Below are 17,677 nucleotides of genomic sequence, written 5' to 3' on the forward strand. Positions count from 1 at the left end.
GGTGGGGAAACTTTCACGCGGCAGAGGAAGAAGACAAAGGGCGAAGATGTTGATGTGCCGGAAATTGCGTTAATATACTCCCCTGTTTCGGGAGATTTAGTTGGGTATTTTAGTAATCACACAATACTTATTTTGGATTGGAGTATTTAATTAGTAATCACACAATACTTATTTTGGATTGATAGTAGGTGGTCCACATGTGGGATAGTGAGGTATTGTTTTATCATTTGATTATTTTGAATTGGCAAGAGCATCTCCAGTGGCGGTAGCGTCCACAGCCATTTCTTGTTGGAAGGCCCCATTGTAGATCATTGGGACCAGGAGAAATCGTGACGATAATCATTATTTATGGGTCCGGACAAATGGGTCCATTTCAGCCGCCCAGTACCGTTATGTAAGCGTTTTGATCATAGCCTTTTTTATTACGTTCAAATCTATATATAACGATTTTAACGTCATTTTCATTCTGAACCTTTTGTTTTACGATTTTTCCTCGTTTAAATTTTTTTTTGTATTTTTTTAATGTAAATAAAATTATCGCATTTTCTCGTATCTGTATCATAAATTTAATTCCGTATTTTGCGTGATTGTAATTTATTTGTTTTTTATAATTTTGTTGGTTTATGGCTAGGCTATTGCTTGTCCAGTTTCTTGTCCTAATGATATGGCAGACAGTTTCCAGTCCTAGATGATGTGGTAGAAGGAGTTTTTTGGCTAGGCTTTTGTTGGCTTATGGCTCGCCTAAAGTCATTGGAGATGCTCATATTGTTGGCCTATGACTAGGCTATTGCTTGACCAGTTTCTTGTCCTGATGATGTGACAGAAGGATTTTTTTTATCCTGATAATATGGTAGGAGGAGTTTTTGGCTAAGGTATTGCTAACCTATGACTGGGCTATTACTATTGAAGATGCTCTCGTACTAATGTAGAGAAATAATAATTTCCTACTTATGCAAGGAGTCAGGTAGATTATTTGATTTGCAAGTTAAATTATTTGAAAAGGCCTATGCTAATAAAAATTCTATATTATAATCCTCCGTTCATAAAAAATAATTTCATTCTATTAACAAAAGTCTCATTTTTAAAAATAGTGAATTCCCTTCAAATATTTATCCATTTTTTCTCCTCTCTTTTATATTTTTACCCACTTTTTCTACTTTATCTCTTTGACTTTATCTATTTTTTCTCCCCATCTCTTTTACTTACCTATTTCTCATTAAAACTTGTGCCGTCTACAAATGAAACTATTTTTTATTTGTCGACAATGGAGTATATTTTAGTGTGTAGTTTTTTTAAATATAGTAAAATTAATTTATTTAGAAATAAAAGGCTATCGAAGTCTGCTTAATCGAGCTACTCCCTCCGTCCCGCTTTAGCAGTCCCATTGACTTTTCTACCCTCTTTTTGTAAAAATGATAAAAAAATAGTTAAAGTGGAAAAATGGTAAAATAAGAGAGACAGTAATGTAGATAAGACTCTTCTATATATTATTCTCTTTTTTAATTTACCATTTCTCCTCTTTAATTATTTTTTATCATTTTTACAAAAAGAGGGCAAAAAAGTCAATGAGACTGCCAAAGCGGGACGGAGGGAATATTAAATTATCTTTCTTTAATGTAATAGTAATATTTATGGAATATTTCCTCTTGGTTTTCATGGAAAGGTTTGTAGTGTAACTTATTCCTTTTTTGGACAAGGGCATAAAAGGGGAATCCAATTTTCTACATTGATTTTAATGGTAAGAGAATGCATAAACAAGTTGAATAAAACAAAAGTATCTCACTATGTGTAATTAGCATTTTTCTTGTTGAAAATGTTAGTATGATTTTTTGTTTTTTTCCTTCCTGAAGTGTTAATTTTGATTTGAATACAAACCAGTAGCTCTCTTTTTTTGTCGTATACGATGAAAAAAAGTTATTACCGGTATAGGTAAATGCAATAAACAATCGATCCTAATAATAGATATTGTTGGAGTAGGAGCCGAACATACTGTAAAAGTATCTCCAAATCTGAATTAAATAAATTTTCAATATTTATAGATTGTTAAAGAGATAGAACCCGTATTTATACAAAGTAGCTCCCTTTCGTATCGTACGCTATAAAAAAGGTCATTATCTATGCAAGCAGATGCGATAAATAATCAATCCTAGCAATAAATATCGTTCAAGTAGGATGCCCTAACACATGGTCATAATAGCTCCAAATCCAACTTAAATTGAGTTATTCATAGATCTTGTTTGTGTATAATATAAATATGACTATGAGAGTAAAATATGCAGAGTTGATATAATGAATTAAATTAAAATTGGATCGGTGGAAACACACGGCAAATTATTAGACAAAGTACAACCGTATGAGACTAAGTATTCCACCGCCCACGTCTCTTTAGTTTGTTATACCAACTAAAATATTAACACTATTCTCTTTATTATATTGAAAGGGACAAGTCTCTCTCTCTCTCATGTTTCTATTATAATAATAGTAATATATCCACCCTTCAAAATACTTATTCCCTCCGTGACCACGAACTTTTCAGCACAGGATTTAAGAAAATGAGATTTTGTTAGTAAAGTGGAAAATGAATAAAGTAAGAGAGTTAATAAAGAAGAGAGAAAAAATAAGAGAGAGAACACCAAAACAAGAAATGAGTCACTTATCTTGGGACGTCCCAAAATGAATGTGAGTCGTTTATCTTTGGACGGAAGGAGTATTAGACATTTTAGTGATAAAATTAAATATGTTTCATTTTCAAGTTGGTAAACTTTATCCAGGACATATTGCTTTGATGTTTCAATTCATGTAATATTTTCATCATTTAGTTTCTTCACTTACAATCTATTCTAATCCCTCCGTATGCAATGAGGAGTTTCATTTCTTGACGGCACAGGTTTTAAAAAATGTTAAGAAAAATGGCTGTAAAAAACTTAATGGAACAGATGTCCCATTTGTATATATTAGTTTTAAATAAAATATGAGTGGAAGATGAAATCCTATTACTATTTATGGTAAAAATGAACTGGGATTTCTATTGGCGGACGGGTTAAAATGGCAAAATGAGACTCTTGTTAGTGGAATTGGGGAGTATTTTTTTCCTGCTAGAGTGAAACTCTTTCTCCACTCCTGATGTATCATAGTACATGGGGTACTTTATTTGCTTATTTGAAATTATGGAGAAAATAAAGAAATTATAATATTAAGTTTGAATAATATCATTAAAATATTAAATAAAGTGTTGACTAAATGAGAGCTGTGGTAAACAAAAATAATCAGCCGTCTTCGCATTAGCCTTCTCGTGCTCCTTCCACACTAGATTTTCGAGTTTATAGTGGAAGAATTGGTAAGGTACTAAATAAAAAAATAAATGAATAGTTAAATAAATAAAATATGTATCTTTAAAAAAATATTATAATGATCAACGTGTTATACGACGGTCCATTAATTAGCACTATCTCGGAATCAATATAGTGCATTAGAGAATGTTATTAGTAAAATATATTAAATCCACGATGCACAATCTACAAATACTATAATTTCTTCTTGACGTGACATGAATAATCAAATTTAATAACAAAGCCTTTTAAAGTAAAATTCAAGATGTATGCAATGAAAATATAAACACATTATTTCATAATGTTAAAATTTTGGCATCTACTCATTTGGTGGGCCTAGGCCTGGGCCTGATTCCTCCTCAGGTTACGGTGAGAAAGTGCAGTTCGGCCCAAATAATTAGCCCATGAAGTTTGAGGGTACAAAGTGAAATTAACTTTGAGCATGGGTTATTTAAAAAAGAAAATAATTACTCACTCTCTCCCATTAGAAATGAAACGTTTTCCTTTTTAGCCTATCCCAATAAAAATAAAACATTTCCTAAAATAGAAACAACACTCTCTCTACTTTTTCATCTCTCTTACTTTACTCTCTCTTCATTAACTCACAAAACACCACTGCATAAAATCCTGTGCCGGAAAGCAAATGTTACATATTTATTGGGACGGAAGGAGTATTTTTTATTGAATTTACATTTTGTGGGAAATTACATTTTGAAAACCATAAAAAATAATATAAATACATGGATATTATGTACCATGCACTTATTTCATATGGTATACTCCCTCTGTCCATGAATAAGAGTCCTATTTCATTTCGGCACGGGTTTTAAGAAATGTTAAGAAAAGTGGGTGGCAGAAAGTTAGTGGAATATGGGTCCCACTTGTATATGTTAGTTTTAAATTATATGTGAGGGGAATGAGTTGGTGGAATGTGAGTTTCTTTACCATTTATAGTGATAATAAACCGGGACTCCTATTCGCGGACGGACCATAATGAAAAAACGAGACTTCTATTCGCGGACAGAAGGAGTAGTACTTATTTAGTACAATTTGAATGTAAACAATAACTTCATAAAAGATTACTTATATTATTTGTTGAAATCAACGAAACAATTAAATTATTAATATTGTATATTTCTACCTCTCTAATGTACAATTTATAATTCAAAATTATTATTGAAGTTATGTTGTTGATTTTCAAAAGTCAGTTGGAGTCGTAAATATTTTTGAAAAGGAGTCTGCCAAACATGTATTCACCGATAATGACAAGTGATGAAAAGACTTGGAATTGCCACAGATAAGACGAATTTAACCATTGATATATATAATAAACTAAAATTGGAATAACATTAATATACCCACTTCCCAACTTGGCTAATATATTTATATAGAAATATCTTGTTACTGTAACTTATGGAGCATGATTTCATAAACTTTGCTCTCGCTCAGGGCATTCATAATGGAGGCCGATGCTGCACCGATCAATGGCCTGAGCCGATGGCCCCATCAGTCCTGTATGGGCCTCTATTGCGGAGGCTCAGGCGATGGCGGAATCGATTATTATTATTTCTTTTTATATTTGTCTCCTGTTATAAATACCTCAATCTCCTCTCCTTCATTTCACACACCCACATCCTTCTCTATTTCACATTTTTTTTTCACTAGAAATGTCTTTTAATTTCACCCCCATTTCGGATCCCGATTCCGATACCAACGTCAGCGAAAGCGTTTTCAGACATTTGTTGACATGCGCCAGGCCGAAGCCCATTGTGTACTCCAACGTGATATGATTGAAGAACTTTAGTCACTGAGGGCCTGATGTTTTATTTAAATTCGTTTCTCGTTGTATTCTGTTTTCCAATATTGTAATACATCAAAAAATGAATTTATCATGTAATTTTATTTATATTATTTAGAAATTTATGCTTTATTTAGTTTTTAAAATGAAATATGCTTTTTGTCGTATATTTTACGTTGTCTTTAATTACATCAACAAAAATTAAAAGAGTTAAATAAAATAGTGATGATGTGAAAATGAGATGGGTTTCGGATATAGGGTAGCATCACTCATTTTACATTTCGAAAACACTATTAGTCTACGTAAGCATCATTATTTTGTTTTATAATGGTAAATGTCATTAGCATAGCATGAGACGAGACCATCTCCGTTATAAAACTAAATTAAACTAATCAAAAAATTAAAAATAATACTCCTCCCGTTCTTGATTAAGAGTCACACTTTTTCATTTCGATCCGTCTCCAATTAAGAGTCACATTTCATTTTTACCATAAATGGTAAGCAGGTCTCATATTTCACTAACTCACTTCACTCACATTTTATTATAAAACCAATATAAAAAAAGTGGGTCCCACATTCTACTAACTTTTTCAAAAAACTTTTCTTAAAATTTCTTAAAATCCGTGTCCAGTTAAAGTGTGACTCTTAATCGGGGTCGGAGTAAATAAAAGACGTGAAGAACATTGCCTCACTAGAACCGTACAAACAAAAAATTCAAATATAGAATGAGCCAAAATCACCTTTTCTCTCCCCACTTGAAAAAACACCTCAAATTCTACAGAAATTCCAATTCAGAGAGAGAGAATCACTGAATAAGCCGTCGATGGAGAACGGAGGCTCTGCGGCGGCGAAAAAATGGCGATTCGCGGGGAACGAGCGGCTCACTCTGGCCGGAGCAGTCACCGTTAGAGGCGTGCTCGACACGATCAAGGAAAATCTCGACGGAAACGACGCCAGGCCTGTTATTCCGCTCGGCCACGGCGATCCTTCCGACTTCCCCTCCTTCCGCACCTCCTCCTTCGCGGAGGACGCCGTCTGCGCCGCTGTTCGCTCCGCTAAGTTCAACGGCTACTCCTCCACCGTCGGTATCCCCGCCGCTCGGAGGTAAGTAGTGTATAGCAAGTGAAGTGACTGATTTTTGTGTATTGCTGTTAGATCGTTGAGGTTTTGGAGTTTAATTGTTGCTCATTGTTAGGAAAACGAATTGAAATAGCTACTGTTTTATGTGATTTTTGGATCGGAGGTGAGCTTAATTTAAAGCATGTGTATGCTATTGTGCGGCTTATTTTGGTGGATTAGAAGGTTTTCTGCTTAATTTCGTTGCTCATTGTTAGGGAAACGAAACGAAACAACTAGGTGAGCTTAATTTAAAGCATGTGTATGTTATTGGAATAGATCGTTGAGTTTTTGGAGTTTAATTGTTGCTCAATGTTAGGAAAACGAATTGAAATAGCTACTGTCTTATGCCATTTTTGGATCGGAGGTGAGCTTAATTTAAAGCATGCGGCTAATTTTGGTGGATTAGAAGGTTTTCTGCATAATTTCGTTGCTCATTGTTAGGGAAACGAAACGAAACAGCTACTGTTTTATGTGATTTTTGGATCGGAGGTGAGCTTAATTTAAAGCATGTGTATGCTATTGTGCGGTTAATTTTGATAGAATAGAAACGAAATCGAAGCAAACAGCTACTGTTTATGCGATTTTTGGATCGGAGGTGAACTTAGTTTATAGCATGTGTATGCTATTGTGTGGCTAATTTTGATATTTAGAATAGAAGGATTTCTGCATAATTTTGTTGCTCGTTGTTTGGAAAACGAAGCGAAACAGCTACCGTTCTGTGTGATTTTTTTGGATCGGAGGTCAGCTTAATTTGAAGCGTGTGTCTGTTATTGTGTTATTGTTCGGCTAATTTTGGTAGATTAGAATGTTTTTGTGCATAATATCTTAGGCATGAGCAATTTACGTGATTAATTGGAGTCGAAGGGGTTGATTTGTAACGTTGATCAGCTGCAGATTGATTTCGTTAGATTATCGGATGATGTTGATACAGGCTTCATTGAATAGAATATCGAAATATAGTTGAGTTTTTTTGGATAGGTAATGTCTTTGGTGGATGATCTTCTCTTTGTTTTAATCATGTTGGTATACAGATTCTGTAATCTATGGTTTTGATTTTTTCTCATTGTAATATTTGTAAAGCTGATGAGTATCACTAGTTATCAAACTAGGCCGGTTTTGAATGTTTAAGTTAATCGTTTTTGTGCAACTTCATTGTATCGGACAGCTCTATAGCAGAACACCTTTCTAAAGACCTTCCTTACAAGTTATCACCTGATGATGTTTTCCTGACCATTGGATGCACCCAAGCATTAGAAGCCATTGTAACTATCCTTGCTCGTCCCGGTGCTAATCTCCTGCTTCCAAGTCCCGGATTTCCGTACTACGAAGCCAGGGCTGGCTTCTCTGGTCTCGAAGTCCGCCACTTTGATCTTATCCCCGAACAAGATTGGGAAGTGGATTTGGCTTCGGTTGAAGCTCTTGCTGATGAAAATACAGTGGCTATGGTTATTATAAATCCTGGCAATCCCTGTGGAAATGTTTTCAAGTATGAACACTTGAAAAAGGTGCCTAGTTTGTAATATTTTGAATGAAATATGGAGACTCTGATATTCGTGGAAATGGTATCCTCTTTAATGAGCGTATATTTTCTGTAGGTCGCGGAAACAGCAAGAAAGCTTGGAATCTTAGTGATTTCGGATGAAGTGTATGACCATCTTACTTTTGGTAGCAACCCTTTTGTCCCGATGGGAGTCTTTGCATCAATTACCCCAATCATCACTCTTGGATCGATATCTAAGAGATGGATTGTCCCTGGTTGGAGACTTGGCTGGCTTGTCACGAACGACCCCGATGGTATCCTTACTAAGCAAGGGGTATGTTCTTGTCACTGAACAGTTTCCTTTGCGCCCAAATTTGTGGCTAGATGGTTCTGTTTATGAGCATTGGGTATGTTAGATTTGTAAAGTTATAAATCATTGAAGAATTTTTATGAATGTTGATACATCATGTAAATATATTTGTGTAGTGTTTCCTTTGAGGCTTTCTCTCTATTTGTCAATTTGTTGAGAAAAATAAGAATATTATCTGCAGATTGTTGACAGCATCAAAGGTTTCCTGAATATTTCCTCTGATCCAGCAACCTTTATGCAGGTTCGTGATTCTTCTTGTGCTTCCTGGCCCGTTTCTTTCTTTTCTCGTATATATATGCTTGTTGGTTTTATCTTGTCTGCAACTCTAACTCCGATGGTTCTTTTAGTCAAATCTATGAGCGAGACGCAGAACTTGAGTTTCCTAAAGAGTCCGAGCAAGATGAAATCGAAGTTTAGGTCCTTTGTTATAGTAAAAATATGAAATTGAATTAATTATGCAATATTGCTAAACATACACTATGTAATGTAGCTTATCTGGCCTCGGTTTCTTATATCCGTAGTGATTCCGTCTCACCTTTTATGCGAACAGGGTGCAGTTCCACAGATCCTTGAGAACACCCCGCCCGACTTCTTTCAGAAAATTGTTAGCACGCTTAAAGAAACTGCAGACATATGCTATGAACGCAGCCAAGAAATTCCCTGCATAACTTGCCCGAGCAAACCTGAAGGATCCATGTTTGTTATGGTAAAGACGAAACCACTTCATGACTCGTTTCTTTACTTAATTATACGCCGTATTAACCTGCAACGAGGGGCTTTGCACATGTCAGATGAAGCTCAATCTGTCTCTCCTCGAAGGCATCAAGGATGACTTGGACTTCTGCTGCAAGCTCGCAAAAGAGGAATCCGTCATAGTCCTCCCAGGTAAAGAAACTAGCTATATGTCCATTACTATGCCATTTGATTCATCGCGCGTCTCAACACAAATACGTTGTTATCTTTACAATGATGGAGAGTTCTCGTTCGCAGGTTTTGCTGTAGGGCGCAAGAACTGGCTGCGCGTTACATTCGCCATTGAACCATCATCTCTCGATGATGGCTTTCTCAGAATCAAAGCTTTCTGTCAAAGGCACGCCAAGAAACCATGAGACGAGACGTCGTGTTTCGGTCTCGTATTTCGATGATGGTTTGTTTGGACATCGAAAGACCAATAACGTGTCGTGTTTCAACCTCGTGTTTCTATGGTTGTTTGTGTAGACATTGAAAGATCAATAATGTGTGTATTGTGTAGTGTTCAAAAGTTTGAACACGAACATGTAATAATGTTCAATGACGAAATTTCTGTTTTTTTGGAATATTGCAATAGTATAACAATTTGTTAATTTGTTGCAAAATTGACATAATTTATTGTTTGCCTACGGAAAGTTGATATATTGACATAATATTAATCGAATTCCGATTCACATCTAAAATTGGAATTGTTAATTTTGCAATAAATTGTAAGTTGCATTAACATTGTAAAACAAATAGTACTGAGTAAAAAAGTAACTTCAATTTGAAGGTTGCATAGTTAAAAAATTGCCCGGATTATATCCTTATCAAAACTTAAGTATTCATAAACATATTGATAGAAGAATGATATGCTATATATTTTATGTGGGCTCCTTAAAGCATCACTCTCGTTTGACACACGATTCGATTTATCAATTCTATTTGATTCTAATATATTAAAAAATGTTATTGCAATTTTTAATTTCACAAAATTCATAAAATTCAAAATTTGATTTGCTCGTTTTCTCTATAATTTCAAATAAATAAATTAAATAATAAATCAAGCTTTGATTTTTATGAATTTTGTGAAATTAAAAATTGCAATAACATTTTTTAATGTATTAGAATCAAACTAAATAGATAAATCGAAACGAACAACGCTAAACGTGTGTCAAACGAGAGTGGTGCTCACATAAGGAGACTACATAAGGTATGTAACATATCATTCCTCTATATCGATATACGGTATGATATACCATAGTAATGATACGGTAAATATCAAAAATTTATAATACTGAATTTCCGGTATACTGAAAAATATGGTAAGGTATAGGTATAGTATTTTCTCCTACCGTAATTTTTGGTACCATATGCAATATGACATTCTCCGTGCGGTATAACATACCTAACCAACCGCTACTTGTGTATGCAACCTCTAAAATAAGATGAAGTTCACTCTAAATATTTTATAAATTAATACTACACTATTTTCTCCCCTCAAAGAATAGTTACTACTTTTGAGATACAATATTTTAATATATATCTAAAAGAATTTCATAATTTTAGCATACAAAATTTTGTATGCTATCTTTTCTTGCTTATCACATAAACAATATTCTTGGATAAAATATATGGTGTGACGAAACTTGTCCAATTGGAAAATGTTGAAATTGGTGGCCAAAATATATTAAATATTCATTTTCTTGACAATTACACAGACAACGTTGGGCAAAATATAATTGAATTCAAGGAAACGTGAAAAGTGAAGTAGTTGTGAATGTCGATTGTTACAAGTTAGATAAGTAGCTGCCTTAGGCATTCTTGATATTAATTACAACTCACATGCTCTAAATGATATGAACGATCGATCTATTGGTTGGAGGAGAACATATTTATTGATAAAGTTGCGACAATATGTGAAAAAAAGTAGTCACGAATCTCGCTTGTTATAAGTTAGATAAGTGTTTGCCTTATTCATTCTTAAATTTTCATTTACAACTCATACATGCATCTAACGAAATTTGAAAACATCGATCTATTGATAAAAAGGGAAACAAAGTGCCCTATTGACTAAGTTGCACTTCGCCATCTCCTTCTTCATTCTTGTTGCAACTTAATTAGAGGGTAATAAAATAGTGGTCGTGAACTATAAGTTCGACAAGTCCCTATCTTTTCTGTGTTACGACTCGCACATCGACACACATCTGAGTTGACTATACCACTGTAATTTATCGGTCAGAGGGGAAGCGATTTACTCTGTTAAGTGCGCTTTGTCATCCCCTTTTTCATTCTTATTGCCACGATATGTAAAAATGTAGTAGTGAATCTCGTTTGTTACAAGTTAGATAAGTGGCACTTGCATTCGAAGTGACTTGAATCTCACGATCCATTGGTTTCGAGGGAAATGACTTACTGACTAAGTTGTATTCCTTATTGCTTTTTTCATCCTTCTTGTTTAAATTAATTGAATCTAATAAGAGAAATACATACATTGCCACAAGAAATTAAGAGCTGACTATTGCCTCCTTATCCTAGTCGATCATTCAGAAATCAACCCAATTATTGTGAATCATGAATCACGAGTTGAATTTAATGTATATATATATGTATGTATTTTAAAAAAATATAGTAATATAGATATGCATGAGCAATTTTAAGATTTGTAGTTCTTTTTACGCAACATTTTATTAATGAATAATATCTGGAAATTTTGCTATATGAATTTTTTTATTATGATTGTTCGCCAATAGTTCGATAACATTAGGCCATCCACAATCCTTGAGCACCACATTTCACCTATTTTATATATTTCTCATCTCCTATCTTAATTATAACTTGCAACTATTCACAATCCTTGAGCACTACAATTCACCTATTTTTTATATTTCTTATTTTGTTTAATTATAGGTATTTGTAATTAAATTAATTTACAAATAAATAAAAATATTAAAATTTCATCAAAATATGATTTGTAGAGAAAATTGAAATGAATAGAGTTTTAGCATAAATGAAGTGAGGTATCATGTATTTATAGATTATAAATATAATTCAAAAAATATATAAAAAGATAGTATCGTTAATGGCACGATATTGAAGTTTTGGTACTACTAATTAGTTTTTGATGTGATTAAATAAGTAAATTTTAATTCTTCAATTAAATGTCATATAAAATACATTAACTCATTTTAAAAGGCTTTGTAGGTTGTAATTTTGTGGAAATTTACCCCATTATCCATCACTTAATTAAACAATAAAATTAATTAAGAATTATATATGAAAGTTAAAATTGTTTGTGAAATAAAAATTTCTAATCACGTAGCAAAAACCTAAACTTAAGAAAAAAAATATACTCCAATGAAATATGATAAACATCCACCAATAAGATTTTTTATAATAATAACATTATTGAAGCAAGTTTAGGTGAAGGTATTTAAAACCAACTAATTGTTTATTTTAATTTCCCTTTTCTTTTTGTTGAAATTAATAAAGAAGATCATCGAATCAGAGTTGATGAGCTAGAAGATAATTGGTTGTCTGTTGTTTGGAGTTCTTATATCGTGATATCATTTATGGGTGTTTATTTTCATAATTGATAATTAATACAGAACATTGATTAACTTTTATCTCAATTGCTATTATTTCTCGATTAACATTTCGTCAATGTGATAAAAATCAAGCAAATATACACGTCAAGAAAAAAAAAACTCAATAAAACAATGAGTCCCAAATTAATATATACCCACCGAATTAAAATTGAAAAGTTTTAAAAATAATAAATCGTTATTATGAAATACTAATAAACATTCTAATGATAAAATTATTGACAAAAAGCTATTGACCGTAATTAACATGCAATTACCGAATAAACCAAAAAAGACTAGAGCATCTCCAAATGCGCCCTTCCCGTCGGACGTCGGAGAGGCTTCCGGGAAGGGCGCCCGGGATGTCCGCCATTAGAGCGTGGAGGGACGGACGCAGGAGGGGCGCGGTCGTCGGCGGAAGGGCGTGCGGACGTCCGCCATTGCGGCGACTCGCGGACGTCCACCTTTTTTTTTTATTTTTTTTTATTTTAAAAAAACTCTATATATACGGCTCGAAATTTTAATTCCATAACATAAATTGAATATTTGTGAATTTTTTTTATTCGGGGAAGTCCGCGAGGGAAGGGCGATGAGAAGTCCGGATTATGCAGTGGGAAGTCCTTATGACGTGGCAGGAAGGTGGGAAGTCCTTATGACGTGGCAGAAGGTGTTTTTGGGAAGGGCGGCGGGAATGGCGTAGCATTGGAGATGTAAAACCAAAAAAAAAATTGAGAAAAATGAAATAAAAGGTTAAAGGTGGCATACCATAACTGGAATAGTACCATTAATAGTAAATACAATAATCTTTAGTGATCTTAAAAAGGAAAAAGTTCATTGAATGTGTAAACAAATAAATATCGAGTTGAATGAATTATATGAATAACTACTATTAAAAAATTAGCATAGTATTAATATTTAATTGTAAATTGAAGTTGGATTATAAATCGAAGTACACGCAAGTGGTAGCACATGGAGTATTAGTATGTCGAAGTACACACGATCAATTATATCACAATTAATGACAAATTGTGAGAAAATCCATGAATTTTACTCCAACTTTGAATTTGTTTTCAATTATCTCGCATGTAGAAAAAATCTGGTCGTTTACATGTAATGTAATGTTGATTGTTTTCAACCACACAACGTCATTTTTTTTATAAATAGACGAGACATCAATTAATTTCATGGCGGAGACATCCACATAATCATTGTTGAATAATTGTGAACAAATTTATATTTGTTCACAAACTTATATCTAAAGGTATATCTAAAGTTGTATGCGAAATAGACTAAAATTTGATCAAACTTCATATTTTTTTTCTCTGACAATTTGCCTTAATAATTAATTGTTAATTGAAGTACACATAGTGATGGTGCATTGGCGCCTATAAATACCTATCCAGGACTCTTTCATCTTCTTCATTCACATCACTCCAGAGAGAGAGAGAGAGAGAGAGCTAGATTCACAAAAAACTGAGAGAGAGAGAGATGGAGAGCAAATTGGTGAAATGGGGTTTGAAGAATGAGAAAGAGGGTGGTGTGAGTGTGACCAATAGAGATTTGATCAAAAAAATAAGTGAAAATCTTAACAAAAATGATCCAAGATCAATCATCAACCTTGGCAATGGAGATCCAACTCCATTTCCAAGCTTCAAAACAACCCTTGTTGCAGAAGAAGCCCTTCTCAATTCCCTTCACTCCAACTCCTTCAATGGCTATCCTCATCCTTATGGTGTTTCCACAGCTAGAAGGTCTCTCTCTCTCTCTCTCTCTCTCTCATGCATGTTTGATCGTTCTTTGTTATGTCGTCTCGTTTGTTTTATGTATGCGTTGTGGTTGCTGACTTGGTCGATTTCGATTGTACTTGTTTTTTGATATGGTACAACGTGTTGAAGTAAAAAATACGACGAGCTAGCAGTATAATACTCCCTCCGTCCCATAAAAATATGGGCAATGGGTACGGTACGAGAATTATGACAAAATTGATAAAGTAAGAGAGATGAAGAGAATGATAGTTAAAGTAGGGTTAGTGGATAGTGTGACCGGTATAATTTAATTGATATAACTTTCTCAAAATGGAATGCACATATTTTTGTGGGACAGACGAAAATGGAAAGTGCACATATTTTTATGGAACGGACGGAGTACGATAAAGAAGTAACTCGAAATATAGAAGCGGACATTGTATCTAGAAATATTGCATAAAATAAAAACTGAAGCAAACAAACAACATATATTTCATAAAAAAGGCTTTGAGTGTTGTTTTTTTTATCTAAAAATGGATTGCATGTTTGATCATTTCTAACACATGTTACACATGGTACATGCATCTCTCAATATTAGGCACAATGTGTTACTTAACCTATATACCATAATAAGGTCAAAATTGGAAACAAAGAATAATGTTGATTTGAGATTATATCCAAAATTTCTTGTCACATTTATATTGGTTTATATAAATCCTAGGGCTGTTGCAAATCATTTGAGTGGAGATCTTCCGCACAAGCTGTCCGAGGATGACGTGTTCATAACCTCGGGGGCGAGCCAGGCGATCGAGCTCCTGCTCACGATCCTGGCTCGCCCCGGGGCCAACGTCCTCCTCCCACGGCCCGTGTTTCCGCTTTACAAAGCACGTGCCGAGCTCGTGGGGCTAGAGGTCCGCCAGTTCGACCTCCTGCCCCAACGGGACTGGGAGGTCGACCTCGACGCCGTCGAAGCCATGGCTGATGATGGGACCATTGCCATGGTGGTCATCAACCCTGGCTACCCTACTGGAAATCTTTTCACATTGGAACATATGCAAAAGGTATGTAATTGTGTAACATGGCTTACAATGTTGAAAGTAACAATTAACTAAATAATTAGTTGATGTGACAATTGTATAAAATCATTATAGTCAAGAAACTTAGTCATAAATGGGTACTAAATTTGTTAATGCTTAAAATGGTAAGTGTTAGTTAGGTGTTGTGGGATTGGGAACCATATGTGTGATTCAATTAATGTCATCAAAAGTTGATTGCAAATTTTAATGCTTAAAATGTCATAAATGGGTACAAAATTTGTCAAATTCTTGTTTTGCATACCACCTTTAAAGTGTATCTATAATTATTGAACTATCGATTTATTCTGATTTTACAACCAAATCAAGATTCTAGCATTAAATGGCGATGACTTACTTACGTGCACTACACCATAAATCGGATTATAATATAAACAAATATACTGAAATCATCTATATATTTTTTTGAAATCACAAAAATGGTTAGTTTTATTTAGAAATTTTGTTTTGAAGATTGCTGAAACTGCGCAAAGGAAGGGGATTATTGTGATTGCAGATGAAGTTTATCGACACATTGTTTTTGAAAGTCAAGAATTTATACCAATGGGGATTTTTGGATCTCTAACTCCCATCCTGACCGTTGGATCACTCTCCAAGAGATGGCTCATCCCGGGCTGGCGTGTCGGTTGGATCGCGGCTTCCGATCCCAACCGACTCCTTAGTACATCGGGGGTTTGATCTCTAAACCTCTCTTTATATATTCTTGATTTTATTTCATTATTGACTAAAAACATTTTTAAAAATATTTTGTATCAGATCATTGAATCCATTCAAAAATATCTATGTATGACATCTAGCCCTGCAACCCTAATTCAGGTACATATATATATAGCAAAAATTAGTCTCTCTCCATTTTTATACACTCTTTCTCTACTTAAAATATACGAACCACTTTTATCAAAACTCGTGTCGCACCCATTGGATATATTTTAAGGGACAGATGGAGTATTATTTGATGATTGTATATCGACGTGTACAGGGAGCGATTCCAGAGATCTTCGAGCGGACACCGACCGATTTCTTTGACAAAATTGTTGTCACTCTTAGAGAATCTGCAGAGAAATGCTACCGACTTACCAATGAAATCCCATGCATAACTTGTCCCACCAAACCTCAAGGATGCATGTTTGTCATGGTAATTAATAGATAAAAAAAATTGCATTAATATACTCCACAATTCAAGTTTTTCCTATATCCCATAAGAAAGATGATAGATCATAATAATAATTATTACATTATGGTTTATGATTTTGCATCTCAGATAAAATTGAATGTGGCTATGTTGGAAGGGATTGTAGATGAATTGGATTTTTGTTGCAAACTTGCTAAGGAGGAATCCGTCATACTTCTCCCAGGTGATAACACGTGTTACTGTTACATACTTTATGTGAGCGTAATATTTCTCTATATATGTTATCATTACAAAAAAGTTAAAACTCGTTATATATGTGCAATATTTTGAAAGTCGGAGAAAATTGCAAATTCAGGGATTGGCGTAGGGCTGAAGGGTTGGATGCGAGTAACATTTGCCATTGAGCCTTCATACATAGATGATGCATTTGGAAGAATCAAAGCTTTTTACCTGAGGCACGCGAAGAAATCATACAGTAATGGCTCTTCATTTACCTCGTAGTCGTGGTAACTCGAATCTCTGACCCAGAAAGAGAGTCAATTCATCCTATTGTGTGTTGTGTGTTTGATCTTGCAGGGTTTGAGTCATTTAAATTCTTCTACATTTTACAAATCATTTTGTATTTTGCTTTGATTTTCATCAAGTGTGACGTGAACATGTAGTAAAGTTTGTGTTGTGCTAAAGTATTGTGATTTATAATTTATTTTTCGATTTCTATAGTAGTGTCACAGTCACATTCCTTTATCCACAACACAAAAGCAAGGATGAAAAAAAAAATCCATTTAACTTCTTTTCCATTTAATCATATTTGCTTCAGCAAACTATTCAAAAACAAGACATGTTCAGCTGGAAATTCGTCGGAACCTTAGCATTAAACATGTAACGCTCATATTCGGTACACAGAGTCTTCCGACTACGTATCATAATACCAGAAAGAGACGACGCTGGTTGATCTGGTACTGATCACAGATCATTATTGCAATCTGATACATGTGCAAACAATCAGTATATATTTCGACCAAATTACTAAGCATTCATAGCATACATGAGGCATACTTCGAGAATAACTAAAGCAGGGGAAGATGGTATTTAGGCATGTTCGTTAAAAGTGTTAGTAGAAATCTACAATTGAGAGTTCTATAGTTTCTTAACAACTGCAAAACACAAGTCTTTATTCATGTAAAAGCAGCCAATCATGTCTAAGCTTAAGCATTGTCTTCTTGTAGGTATTTTCTAAGGAAAAATAATCCAAGTAATTCTTCTTTGCTTTGCCATCTTCATCTAGTCTTGTCAAGGC

General features: G+C 34.2%; 2 protein-coding genes and 1 long non-coding RNA gene across 3 annotated transcripts; 2 read left to right on the plus strand and 1 right to left on the minus strand.

Moving 5' to 3' along the window:
• The first annotated feature begins 5,924 nt into the window (after positions 1-5,924).
• On the plus strand, positions 5,925-9,439 carry LOC125191380 (nicotianamine aminotransferase 1-like). Its single transcript, XM_048088925.1, has 7 exons — positions 5,925-6,231; positions 7,412-7,751; positions 7,842-8,060; positions 8,278-8,337; positions 8,647-8,802; positions 8,888-8,981; positions 9,087-9,439. Exons 1-7 carry the CDS (start codon positions 5,951-5,953, stop codon positions 9,203-9,205), a joined length of 1,269 nt encoding a protein of 422 aa, XP_047944882.1. The 5' UTR covers positions 5,925-5,950; the 3' UTR covers positions 9,206-9,439.
• A 4,427-nt stretch (positions 9,440-13,866) lies between these two features.
• Positions 13,867-17,095, plus strand: LOC125187248 (probable aminotransferase TAT2). Its single transcript, XM_048083803.1, has 7 exons — positions 13,867-14,160; positions 14,876-15,215; positions 15,702-15,920; positions 16,005-16,064; positions 16,228-16,383; positions 16,510-16,603; positions 16,736-17,095. Exons 1-7 carry the CDS (start codon positions 13,898-13,900, stop codon positions 16,879-16,881), a joined length of 1,278 nt encoding a protein of 425 aa, XP_047939760.1. The 5' UTR covers positions 13,867-13,897; the 3' UTR covers positions 16,882-17,095.
• A 55-nt stretch (positions 17,096-17,150) lies between these two features.
• On the minus strand, positions 17,151-17,489 carry LOC125187249. The gene is made up of 2 exons (XR_007170584.1): positions 17,437-17,489; positions 17,151-17,363 (listed from the first exon to the last, which is right to left on the minus strand). It is a non-coding gene; the product is annotated as an uncharacterized LOC125187249 (long non-coding RNA).
• Positions 17,490-17,677: the final 188 nt, after the last annotated feature.

This window comes from Salvia hispanica, chromosome 5 (genome assembly GCF_023119035.1).
Source record: "Salvia hispanica cultivar TCC Black 2014 chromosome 5, UniMelb_Shisp_WGS_1.0, whole genome shotgun sequence".
NCBI lineage: Eukaryota > Viridiplantae > Streptophyta > Magnoliopsida > Lamiales > Lamiaceae > Salvia > Salvia hispanica.

Coding starts and splice junctions, on each gene's coding strand:
- LOC125191380 (XM_048088925.1), top strand. CDS start 5,951: ATGGAGAACGGAGGCTCTGCGGCGGCGAAAAAATGGCGATTCGCGGGG. Junction 6,232..7,411: donor GGTATCCCCGCCGCTCGGAG/GTAAGTAGTGTA, acceptor TGTATCGGACAG/CTCTATAGCAGAACACCTTT. Junction 8,982..9,086: donor ATCCGTCATAGTCCTCCCAG/GTAAAGAAACTA, acceptor TCTCGTTCGCAG/GTTTTGCTGTAGGGCGCAAG.
- LOC125187248 (XM_048083803.1), top strand. CDS start 13,898: ATGGAGAGCAAATTGGTGAAATGGGGTTTGAAGAATGAGAAAGAGGGT. Junction 14,161..14,875: donor GGTGTTTCCACAGCTAGAAG/GTCTCTCTCTCT, acceptor TATAAATCCTAG/GGCTGTTGCAAATCATTTGA. Junction 15,921..16,004: donor GACTCCTTAGTACATCGGGG/GTTTGATCTCTA, acceptor ATTTTGTATCAG/ATCATTGAATCCATTCAAAA.